The sequence below is a fragment of the Solanum verrucosum genome, unplaced genomic scaffold, assembly GCF_900185275.1.
Source record: "Solanum verrucosum unplaced genomic scaffold, falcon-dt-bn FXZP01000199.1, whole genome shotgun sequence".
NCBI lineage: Eukaryota > Viridiplantae > Streptophyta > Magnoliopsida > Solanales > Solanaceae > Solanum > Solanum verrucosum.
Window position 1 is genome coordinate 1,248,774 of NW_026020049.1, and position 12,773 is coordinate 1,261,546.

At 30.8% G+C, this 12,773-nt stretch overlaps 1 protein-coding gene and 1 long non-coding RNA gene across 2 annotated transcripts; both read right to left on the reverse strand.

Annotated features, from left to right (window-relative positions):
* Nucleotides 1–3,175: 3,175 nt before the first annotated feature.
* On the reverse strand, nucleotides 3,176–5,098 carry LOC125823132 (uncharacterized). Its single transcript, XR_007442687.1, has 3 exons — nucleotides 4,819–5,098; nucleotides 4,621–4,708; nucleotides 3,176–3,297 (listed from the first exon to the last, which is right to left on the reverse strand). It is a non-coding gene; the product is annotated as an uncharacterized LOC125823132 (long non-coding RNA).
* Nucleotides 5,099–5,767: 669 nt separating this feature from the next.
* LOC125823112 (uncharacterized) lies at nucleotides 5,768–6,964 on the reverse strand. Its single transcript, XM_049502537.1, has one exon. The coding sequence runs from the start codon at nucleotides 6,962–6,964 to the stop codon at nucleotides 5,768–5,770; it is 1,197 nt and encodes a 398-aa protein (XP_049358494.1).
* Nucleotides 6,965–12,773: the final 5,809 nt, after the last annotated feature.

Here is a 12,773-nt window from a genome sequence, read left to right on the forward strand (position 1 = left end):
GTTTGTATGTTTTAATCTCTTGACAAACAGTATTTTTATTCAAAGTTAACAATGTCTTGTAAGATTCTTTTGACAATTTTAACGTTGGAACTTAGGACAGGGTTATACCTCCAACCAATGTGGGCATGTTAGGTATATGTTGGAAATTTATATACCTGAGCAGTGATGGAAAAATGGTTGTGCAATTGCATGTGAAGAAACAATTACACAGGCTTTATCTGCCAGAAGGTAATAATGATAAAAAGGCAGAATCGAAAAGCATTCCCATATGTTTAATGTAAGCCATCAGCATAACAATCATTATAATACCAGAAAGAAAATATTTTCATTTAAGTGATAAAAGAAGTACATGTAAAAAGATAACTTTTAACTAACCTGCTATCACAGGAGAAAATATTTTCAATTTCCACAAAAGAAGAGGAACACAAGGCATCCACATAGCAACATCAGAAGCTTGCAAAACACGACATTCAGTGGCAGCAGCAAAAGAGTGCAAAAAATGACCGTTTCGAGAACCACAACAAAAGTGTTCCAACTGCAATTCAAAACAATAAAAGATAATGTGTCTAGAGACTGAATCGAATTCAAAGAAAATAAATTCAAATATAAGTAAATCCTATTTATATTAGTCAATTGCAAAGATGAAATTATAAAGAATGTACAAAATAATTTAAATACCTTTTAATTCTTTTTCATGGGAGGATTTTTCATTTCCATGCTATGTTTGTGGGTGGAAGGATTATATTTATTTGCCATGCTTGGATATTCTTTTTCTCCTGAACTAAGATGTTCAATTGTGCGCTTTTTCGCATCTCTAACATTGACAGTCGTAGATGTCATTGGTTTATGAATTACATCTTGTTTCTCCAGGTAAGACAAAATGAATAATTTTTGTGTTGCATCCATTTTTTTTGTGAATAGCCTTTTCATTTGAATGTTGAATATCTTGCCGTTCAATTGATCTTCCACATTTTGGAGTGATAATGTTTCTTTCTGAAAAAAATGAAAAAAATCTGATTAGTAATAACAAAATCATTAATATTTTTTATTTTATATGTATAATTATAAGAAAATAAAGCGAACAGACAAATAGAAAGAGATTGAATATTTTTAGCATAAAAAAAGATGATCAACAACAATAAATATTAAAGTTGTTTTTAAAGGAAAATCAATATCTTTATGTTTATGTATTTACATCTGAACTGAAATTCAATATTAAAGGTCTTTCAACCAATCGGAGTCAACATGCAACAGTTCTAAAACGGCCACTCCGATTGTGGTAGGTATGCATGACAGTTTATGTACAAAGCGCTCAGCTAATGGGTAACTATGTGAGATGGATAAAAGCCAAAAAAAATATACAATGATAATATTTTTATAAAGAAAGTTGACTGTAAACAAATTAGAAAAAGTATAAGTTAGGTGCTGGAGAAAAGAAACACGAACATAAGATATGAAATTTTGACTGAAAAGAGTACACTGAACACTTTACAGAAGGAGACGTTGATGACATAATGTAAGAGTATACCCAAAGTATGTAAAGTTAAAACCTCTTTTAGAGTTAAGGCATGACCTAGAATCACATGTTCCTACTATAAAAGTTTTTACAACTTACATGATACATTAAAATAGATCTTTATTACAAATTCTTTCATGCTAGAGTTCTAAGTTTATAGAGTTATAGTATCCTTTTCAAGTTAAGGAAGTTATATGTTCAAGAAGTAGGATGCAAGTAGCTCATAAGTAATAATTGCTAATGAAACTTTTTTGTAAAAAGATGGAGTTTTATTCATCTGTGAGTTCACTTGTTTTTATATTAAAATCACTCTCAATCTACAATGTCTTTTGCTTTTTTTCTCAAATTTCTCGTTGTTCTTTTTTATGTCTAAAGTTGATGTCATTATTGTTTTGTCTTATATCTTCCCAATTTAATGGTTAAAGTGAAAACTTTTGTATGCAACTGCCGTCTTTATTTATGGTTACATAATGATCCTTTAGAGAATAACATAGTACATGAATTTCTTTGGGTTAGTAATGTTAAAATAAGTAATTGATAATTAGTTTCGCTTAACTGTTATAAGCCAATGGGCAGACTTTATAGGAGATATTGAGGGAGAGTTGAACCTTGTGTTCAAGAGTAGAAATAAGAAACAATAAAAATACAAAATCACAACAAGTTCTTTGTGATTATTTGGTGAGAAAATAGTGATATGTACCTTGATGAAGCAAATTTCATAAATCTCTTCTGAAGTGAGGTGCAACATTTTCTCTGCAATTTCATCTGAAATAATAGCTATTGCAAAACCGATGTTGTCCTTAATAGTAACTTCAAATTGACATCTGTTTTGATAATCAATGAAAGAATTAAAAAAATAATGGTTAGTTAAGACATTTATTTCTTTCAAGAAAGAAAATAAATCTTTTTAATTAGTTATTATTAATTTTGAAGAAGAGCAAATATACCTAGGAATAAGATGTGTGGATTGGTGACAACTTGTGCAGTAGATTTCCCTTCGCACGTTATATCTCGTGAACAATTGCTTACAATTTGAGCATGCCAACACACTAAAGCGTTGATCCTTACTTGCAAGGGACAATTCAGCCTCAACATTAAATACTTGTCCCTTCAAATTCAATATACCAAATATTATTTTTTACTGTAAAATAATTTTTTTAAAAAAAATAGAATAATATACTTGTTGTTCTTACTGGAGGTTGTACTTGGATGTTAGCCACAGATATAACCTCATCCTCAAATGGAATCAACATAATAGAGCCTATTGGAGTTGTACTTTTCATCTTATAAGCAACAAGCTTTGTTTCAATTGTTTTGATCCTATAACCAAGTAAAATTATGAAAATGTCATGTAGAAAGATTAGGAAAAAAGAAATAAAAGTGAAATTTTAAAACTTTGTGATTGTAATAAGATTAAAGATGTGTTTTATATCTCAAAATATTTTGGAATTTCGATGCATTAAATAAAAATGTATATTACCACGTCCTTAATTCGACAGCCTGTGGACATGGAGGATTGATTTCAATTGTTGTATTGAACTTGCTCGTCAAACCAACGAATCTATTCGATGTTCCTACGTGCATTTGAATATGTGATTTTAGTTTCATCATGTCATCTATTTTTCAAAAAGAAAAAAATAAATTTATTTGCACTTTTACCTGAAGATGATTTCCCAACTCTCCTAGCAAGAATGATCGGGTAATCATGAAGTTGGTTGAAAATTTTAACTCCCTCATGATCAATGAAATCCTCCCAAAGTGTCAGTTTTGTTGGTTTTTTCCTGCATATGATTCGAAGAATATTTTCAAACATTAAAATAAAGTTACAGAAGATATGTGATATTGTAAAAACATTATAAATAATAAAATTCAAGTCACATTATTAGTAACAAATACCAAGGATGGCCTAGAGTTTGTCTCAGTGTATTCTCAATTAGACATACAACAAGATCAAATGAAGATAGACAAAGAAACTTGAGGACAGAACCGAGAACATGAAAAAGATAAGGAGGAACATCTGCCAAATTCCTTCCAGGCAGCAGTAATCTCGGCTATTTCATTTTCATTGGGTATCATTGTGCCCATTTTTAATGCTGCATTTATACCAAATTACAAGGTAAGGCTGGCTGTGAATGTGGCTGCAATGAGCTTGTCATTGTTACTATGTGGAGGAATTGGTACTTTGTTGAGCACAAGTCGTATGGTAAAATCTTGTCCAAGAGTTTTATTGGAGGCAGGATGGCCATGGTCATTACCTTTTGCCAAAGGAACAAGTCAGTCTAGCAGATTTGGCTTTACATTGCCATAGGAAAAATACTACCAAGGAACTTATGGATGCATATATTAAAAGGGAGATTATAAAAGAATGTTTGAAGCAATTCATCAATACAGCAGTCAGTTGCTTGTCTGATCACAGAACTGATCATCCTTCAATGGTTTCAGTGCTGTGGAATCTTGAGTACTGCCTTCAGTCGCAAAGTGATCCTGATGAACCAAAAATGGTGGTAGAAAAGAAAGCTAATGATGTATATGCTATGCATACAGAATTGCTAATGGTTGCTGAAAAAGGTAAGCAGTCAGAGGAGCACACAACGTTGAGACAACTTATGGAAGGGTACTAAAGAAGGCAAAGAGTATCATCTTGTTAATTGAAAAATTTCTTAACTAAGCAGAGAGCATGATGGACTGCGTTTACTGACGTACTGATGAAATGACTTTGGAGATACAATGGTGAAGATCAAAATTCAAACATATGGCCAAAGAAACCACAAGTGGTGCACTAATATAGTTTCCAACAATTATGGAGTTGGTGTATGAAGGTCTATTAGACCATCATGGCCAGGTTTGTCTGAGAATATGCGCTAAAATAACTTGTTAAAGCATGAATAACAAATATACAGTCAATCTATTCGTCATAGACTCGTAAGACATAAACAGTTTATTCATCACAAGGCAAATTTCGAACACAAACAGGTTTACATGTATGGGTCACAAACAGGTTTACAACCAAGAAGAGGTAAATAAATCCTAAACATATAACGTTTACATGTTTGACAATATGTGATATTCTCTCTCTCTCTCTCTATATATATATATATACTTACAGCTTGTCCATGACAATAAACTCTTGAATTCATTTTCCAGTTGCAGTCTTTGTTGAAGGACTGCCATTAATGACAGTGGCAAGTACATCTTGCGTTAAACAAAAATAAAGAAAGAATAATTAGATCATGAGTAATATTCTATTATATTAACAATTAGATTTTATTTGAATAATAATAAATAAATAAATTTATAAATACCAAATTCAAATTCTTTGGATTGATACTCAAAAGTGTTAAATGTGGTAAGAGTTAGTCGTGTTGGTGGTGGTAATGGATCCTCTGGAGGTTTGACCTCTTCAACTGGTTCAACAATGGTGTTTTTATCGAGTGTCCAAATGAATTTGTTAAGTGGATTTTCGTATCCAAGAGGTGGTAATTTCACTTGTGCAACAGATACCAAGTAAGTCTTGAAAGGAGCAAATTCTTTTTCAAAATATGCTATATCGATACTGAAAATAGTGGCTTGAATTTGATTCTCCTGTAAAAGAATTTGTAGAAAGTTTGATTAGTTGTGTAAAATTTAAAAGTTATCTTATTATTTTTCATATTATTAAAGTAAAATTATAAAATGATGGATTATTTAGTTAACGCAATTAAAGTTAGGTTTTTAAAATCAATGATATATTAATAAAAATAAATACCTCTTCATCTTGCAGAACTAAGACTTGGTATTTTGTGGTTTTATCTTTGTTGTCCCTTGGTCGACTTTTATCAACAACTTGGACTTTACAGGTCCAATCTTTAGTATCGGGAGTGATCATATTGACGGTATATCTTTTTGCCATGTTGAAATATCTGCAATTAAAATACATTATAAGAGGATAAGCTAAAGGTAAATGTATAATGAAAGCAATATTATAATATACATAAATAAAAAAATAAAATAAAATAAAATAAAATATATATATATAGTATAAGTATGTTGTATATGAGATTTACCATTGCAAATTAAAGAACAAAGTTCAAGAAAAGGCCTTTTCAATAATTTCATTATAGACAACATTATATGTTGAATGATCATCATTTTCATCAATTATAGGTGGTCTAATTAATACTTTAACATTGTGAGAACTTGTTGCTCTTGATAAAGCAACATACAATTGTCCATGAGAGAAGAAAGGTTCCCGTAAATATATACCAACAAAATCTAATGTTTGTCCTTGAGCTTATTTATAGTCATGGCAAAGCATAATCGTACAGGAAATTGTGTTCTCTTAAAAGGAAGAGGCAATTTTTCATCTTCTGAAGTCATGAGTGGTATTCGTGGAATAAATACATGTGTATTTTTAAAATCACCGCTAGATATTGTTGCACTAATAACATGAGGTTTAAAATCATTACATATTAACCGTGTCCCATTGCATAAACCTTCACAAGGATTTAAATTTCTTAATAACATAATCGGACAATTTTTCTTCAAAGTTAATTTGTATGGAGGTAAACCAGTAGGATTTAAAGTGTGTAAGAAATCTTCATATTCACTTTGATCCTTTGGATCAATAGTTTCATCTATAGCAATATACACTTTTTCAGTGTTTGGAAATTGAGAGATCAACATGTCATTTATTTCATCAACAAAATCATTTTTAGTTGTTAGAATAGCACGAGAAGTAATAAACGAAGTTTTGGTACAACATGTGTATAAATCAAGATAAGTATTTCTAAAGAGAAGATTTAGAGATTCTTTTTCAGAAGTAAAAGGAATAATGAAGGAATGAGGAATTTCAATTTTTCCATGGTCATTTGTTTTTTCTTTTCCATCACCAATTCTCATTAAATATTCACAAAATTCAGGATCTTTAGTTGCACGCATATTCTTTGATAACTGTAATTTTTCAAGTTGATTCCAAATTTCAGAACACAATAAACTTTCACGAATAAAATCTTCTTTTTTTCCACTATGAACAACATGAAGAGTTTGTCTGAAATCTCCACTAAAAACAACTATTTTACCACCAAATAACGTATTTGTTTCCATTAGATCTCTTAAAAGCAAGTCAAATGCTTCAACCATTTTCTTTTTTGCCATTGAAATTTCATCCCACACAATTAATCGTGCATCTCGTATTAAAGATGCTAGTGAACTTTGTTTACTAATATTGCAAGTAAAATTTTCATTGACATCAATAGGAATTTTAAATCGAGAATGAGCAGTTCGACCTCCGGGAAGAAGTGAAGCTGCAACACCAGAACTTGCAGTTGCTAAAGCTATAAATCCCTTGTGTCTTACTGTAGCTAATAAAGCACGATATAAAAAACTTTTACCAGTTCCACCAGGACCATCAATAAAGAATGCCCCAAATTTATTTGACAATACTCTATCAAGAATAATATTGTAAGCCATTCTTCGTTCAGTGTTTAATTTATTTTTTAATAATAAATCTTCCTCACTAACAATGATATTTCTTTCGTAATGAACTTCTTTAGCTTCTCTTGCTATTGATGAAGGTTTGATATATTCTGAAATTAGTTCAAATTCATTAAAGTCACGACCCATTGAATGAAGAATATCATTAATGTAATTTAATACTTTATAAGGTATTTCTCTTACATTTAAGTTCGAACTTTTTTTGAAATCTTCAGACATTGGGCTTTCAAATCTTTCCCATAATTCTCTAGGATTTGTTGGATTACAATAAATCAATAACATAGCAAATAATTGTCTTAAACTGGATGTCATTTGATAACTTGCAGCTTCAGACATGCATTCTACCAAATTATTATCACAAAGTAATAGTTCTCTTTTTTCTGCAGCTTCTCTAAATGAATTATATTGTACTCCATTTATAGTTCGCAGATCTTCATATGATTTTGACCCTCTTACGTTCATTAAAAAAAGTCTAAGATAGTATCTTTCTCCTTCGGTTGGATGACATGTCACTACACGTCCAATAACATGACCTCGTTTACGACGTGTCCACATTTTATTTGTTGTTGACCATACAAAATGTTCTGGAAATTCACGATATAATAAATTTAGGTCCATAGCTTCTTTGTTTGATTTATTCATTAAAAAAAATTCAGTTAACATTGTTTTTCTTATCATGGGATTACTTGCAATTTTACTAATGTTGTCGGTACTTTTGAAGGAAACAAGTTGTTGTCCATCAAGATGTAGTTGTAGATGATATACACTTGGACTCATTTCGCTAATAGGAAAAGCGAATATTCTCCATGCAGCTTCAGGTGGTGATACCCACCTAGCTGATTGATATTCTTTTATTTCATCTATCTCTAGGTTTACATCATTAGTCTATATATGAAATGCTATTTTATCATGTCCTTTACAAATGTATTTATAAATGTACTTAACAACTTTTATATCCGAATAAATCTCTACATTTATATGGCAGTTGAATTTACAAAGTAAATATGGATTGTAAGGAACAACCCATGAGTTATCAAGAAAGTGTCCTCTAATTTTCACACTTTTTCCTGTATTTCGCCTTCTATAAATTGGGTATGAATTTTTTCCTTTAGTTATTTGTTCTACAAACTCTTTAGGATACTTATTTTTACAACGTCCTTTTTTCTTCATACAAGAATTTGTTGGATTCAAATTACCACAAGGACCATGCATCATGTGTTGTGTAACAAGTCATGAGTATAAATAGGGATATATATTTTCATCTGGTATTTCAGCACATACAAATCGATCATATGCTTCTGGAGTTAGTAATTTGTAATTATCATTTAGTATAATAAGAAAATGAGCATGGGGAAGTCCTCGTTTTTGAAATTCTATTGTATACATAAATGCTGCAACTTTACCAAATATATGCCTTTTTATTATATCATTTTTTAATTCTTCTACTTTTGCTCTAAACACTCTACTAACCAGATCAGGCCTATTTTGTACCTCATCAGTTGATATATGTTTTTCTTCTATTTCAGGCCAAGAAGGATTACATGTTATCGTAAAAAATATATCAGATTTTCCATAACGTTGCACTAATGCAATAGCATCCATATACCGTCTACGCATATCTCTTGGACCTCCAGTAAAGCTTAGTGGAAGTATGCGTTGTTTTCCTATATGTGAAGCTTCTCTTTCCCCCTTACGTAAAACATCCAAAATTCCATCTAATACATCAGTTCTAATTAAATCTTGATTAAAAGAAGCAAAGTCTAATCGTTGGCGTTCTATTTTTATCCATTCATCTACTACATATTGTTGGAATAATCTTCCAGCATGTAAGACTATATTTTCATCATCTCTTATTTGAAGTTTGTAACAATAATATTCACGACAAGAAATAGTGTCTCGTTTGTGCTTTTCTTTTAGCATAACTTCGGCTTCCATGTTAAGCAGTCCATCTATTGAACACATATTTTTTATACTTGGTAGTTGTTCTTGTTCACAATATACTTGTGTTGACGTTCTTGAAGAACACTTAATTTTCTTAATACCACAATGCCATCCACCTTGACCATACGGAAATAGCAATGGATATTGCAATGGATCATAACAACCGTAATAATAATTTACCAATTGACTTTTATCACTTTTTGTATATATTCGAATATGTGGTGTAGGAATAGAATTAGTAATATCTTGTTCTACCCATATTCCTGCAACTTCTGATACTGTTGGTAAGTTATATATACGCTGATCTAAGCCAGAATCACACTTAAGTGCAATATAAAAATCAGATAGTTGTGGAACATCTACTAAAGATTTTAAAAACATAGAGTATGGATTAATTTTTAATATTTCCATCAGAGTTCTCACAACATACTCATGAACATGCCATTCGATTTCTTAATTCATTTTCACTATCAAAGAAATATAATTGAAGATTTTTTCCTTTTTTATCGGTAGGAATCAAGTCATTGATGAAATTATAAATCTGACCTTGAACCCGAAATGTATAAATACCATTATTTCTTTTTGCTAATTCTTTGTCATAAGTTACTCCAAGAGATGTGAAAGCAAATATATTATTGTACGTTCTAATGTAAGTTCTAAAATGTTTTGATAGCTCTGTATTTTCTAGATAAAGGTTCTTTAAATCTATTGGAATCTCATATGTACTTAATTGAACAGAACCATTGCTACAACAAAATGCAGGCGGTTCATATTTAAATTTTATGGCTTTACAAAATTGACAATTTGATACTTCTTTTAATTTGATATAATTAATTTCTGATGGCATAGTACTACCTATTTCTGGTAGGAGCAACATGCGTTGTCTCATAAGATTAGAACTTTGTGCAACAGAAATAATGGTGGAATTAGAAGATGATGCAGTAGTCAAATCATTATTCATTGAACTTTCAGATAAGTTATGTTTTCTCATTTCAGCTCTCTTTGCTCGACGGCGTGCCAGAAGAATTTATTTTTCCTCAGGTGGCATCAATCTATATAATTCGCGTCTCCTAGCATTTCTATCCACATTTGATTTTTGAAAAGCATGCACATTTTTATGGTTTTTATTACTTGACATCTTTGGGATCAAAATAATTATCTGGTAAATAATAGTAATAATTTTAAATAAGGGATTAGTTGAGTAATACTTACCACACACTTAGAGAAAAAGTGAAACACAGGAGAGAACAACTACCGCAATTAAAAAAAATTAAAAAATCCAAATAATGTAAGGCTGATTTAAATAAGGGATTAGTTGAGTAATACTTACCACACACTTAGAGAAAAGTGAAACACTGGAGCGAACAACTACCGCAATGAAGTGGAAATTCTGTAAAGTTAATAGTTCAAACCATATATTAAATAATATAATAGACATGTTTAAAGAAATAATTTAAAAATGTAAGGCTGATTTAAATAGTAATGCAGAAGAGAATATGAAATGAGAATAGTGAGGCTAGCTTTTGTCAGCACTAAGCAATAGGATGTTATCATTTCTAATTCATTTTAAAGTTACCAGCTAAAGAAGAAAATAGCGAGGCTAGCTTTTGTCAGCACTAAGCAACAAAATGTTATCATTTCTTATTCATTTTAAAGTCACCAGCCAAAGAAGAAAACAAACAACAAATATCTCATTAAGACCATGGACAAACATACAACTCTATCCTATTTCATAACTGTTACCAACTAAAAAGAAGTATCCATCTCAATTAAGGCTGCATCATAAAATTTAACTGGAAAAATGTGTTACACAGTAACACAAATAAAAATAAGCTTGGGTGATCAGTTACATACACCAAAATTGTACAAACTGTAAATGGTTGATTTCTAACAGTTGTCTATTGTGTAAAATTCTACATGAGAGATAAACAATTAGAATGGAAACTTCTTAGTCATAATACATTGGCAAAATGTCGACTACATTCTCTTAGATAGAAACAAAATGCAGATAGCATAAACCAATGCAGAAATCTCAGAACGAACCACGAGTCATCAAGCATCACCCCTAAAAATGACAACCTATATGAACTTTACAAAGCACAGCGGTGTCCCAAGCCAATAAAGGTTACATTTTTTTTAGATAGATTCACTAATATAGCCTACTTTCAATGAATCATCTCCACACCACCTTAATAATGGTGAATGTGTAGAGAAGATTCATATAGGCAAACTCAACTAAAGTGATGTAAATACAGATAAATGTGCTAATCCAACTTTCTTGAAATCATAATTCCTAACAGATAGCTATGTGAATAATAAGAAAAAAAAAAGATAAATATATGAGAGAACGACAAAAAATTTGATGAAGAACTTACCTGAAATTTAAAGAATAGAAGACAAAACAAACTTGATATTACTGGAAGATGAACTATCTGTGAGAAGAGAAGATGAAGAGTTATTTATAGGTATGATGGAAATTTCTAGACAGAAGATATTTTGTAATTGTGTGCTTAATATTCAGCCACGTGGAAGGGGTTTAATGGACAAGTAAAAAATTATATTTTATACATAAAAAATAAATTAAATATCAAGCAGAGTGAATTATAATATAAAATGACAATTATACCCTTGAATTACCGCCTTGTTAGTTTTTTTATTTATTATAATTATTATAATAGTTATAATTATTAATTATTATTTATTATTTATTATTTTTTTCATTTGAGATTGACAAAATGAATGAAACATACCAGAGTTTAAAATTCAGTTGAAGAAGATGAGCAAGTCTCTATTGATGATGATTGTTGATCATAAAATTGTCCTGATGTTAAGATCTGAAATGAATAACAGCTTTAACTTTTGATAAAGGAGAAGAAACTGAAAATCTTATTTCTGAATCTGATGAAATTGAAAAAATGGAAAGCACAAAAAGTCAAAAATATAGAACTTTAACGATAGTGATGACGTCGTTACCGATGGCCGCCTTCACCAAGCTTGTTATATTCTTCATCCATCTAAACAAACAGAAAGAAAATCAAACCTTACTGACACAGACAAAACCAATATCAAAAACCAAAAAATACAAACATGCAGTCATGAACCATCACCAAATCCCAGAACAAGTGTACAAAGCATTTGGTATAGTCCACCAAAATTTCCAAAAGAAAAGAAGAGAATCATCTAAACAAACAAAAACGAACAAAGATCAAAGCTTTATGCATACATTAACACAAACACAACCACCAAAATGCCAAAAAAGTCCAAAACCAAGTACCCCTGTCTTAGCACTTGGTATAATCCAACAAAAGCTCTAAAAAAGAGTCATCCTATCCTAAATCAGAAAATGCGAATCGATTGACTGTTGTTGGAACAAGAGGGATGGAAGAAATTATGCTTTTAGAATCATGTTTGAGCTAGTATTTGTGCTTGGAATGTGTTGAAATCCTTTGTTTGGAGTGTGAAAGATTGAAGACGGATGGTTCTAGAAGATGGAAGAGAAATGGGTTTAGAAATCTTGCTTTTGGAACTGAGATTTGTCATTTTGTTAGTGTAAAATTACCTATTTGCCCTTCTTGCTTTTGGAATAGAAAAATCTGTCCATTTTTTAGTGTAAAATTACCTATTTGCCCTTGGTCGTCCTAGGCTTCACTCTTCTATATAATAGAAATAATAATATTATTAATTAATAATATAATATTATATAATAATTAAAGTTAATAAAAAAAAAATACAGGTACACAATGATCCGGTAAGAACCAGTTCCGGTCCGATCCAAACCAGTTCCTATCCGATAACTAAGGGACCGGGCGGAACCTTTGGGAATTTCCGGTAAAACCGGTTCCGG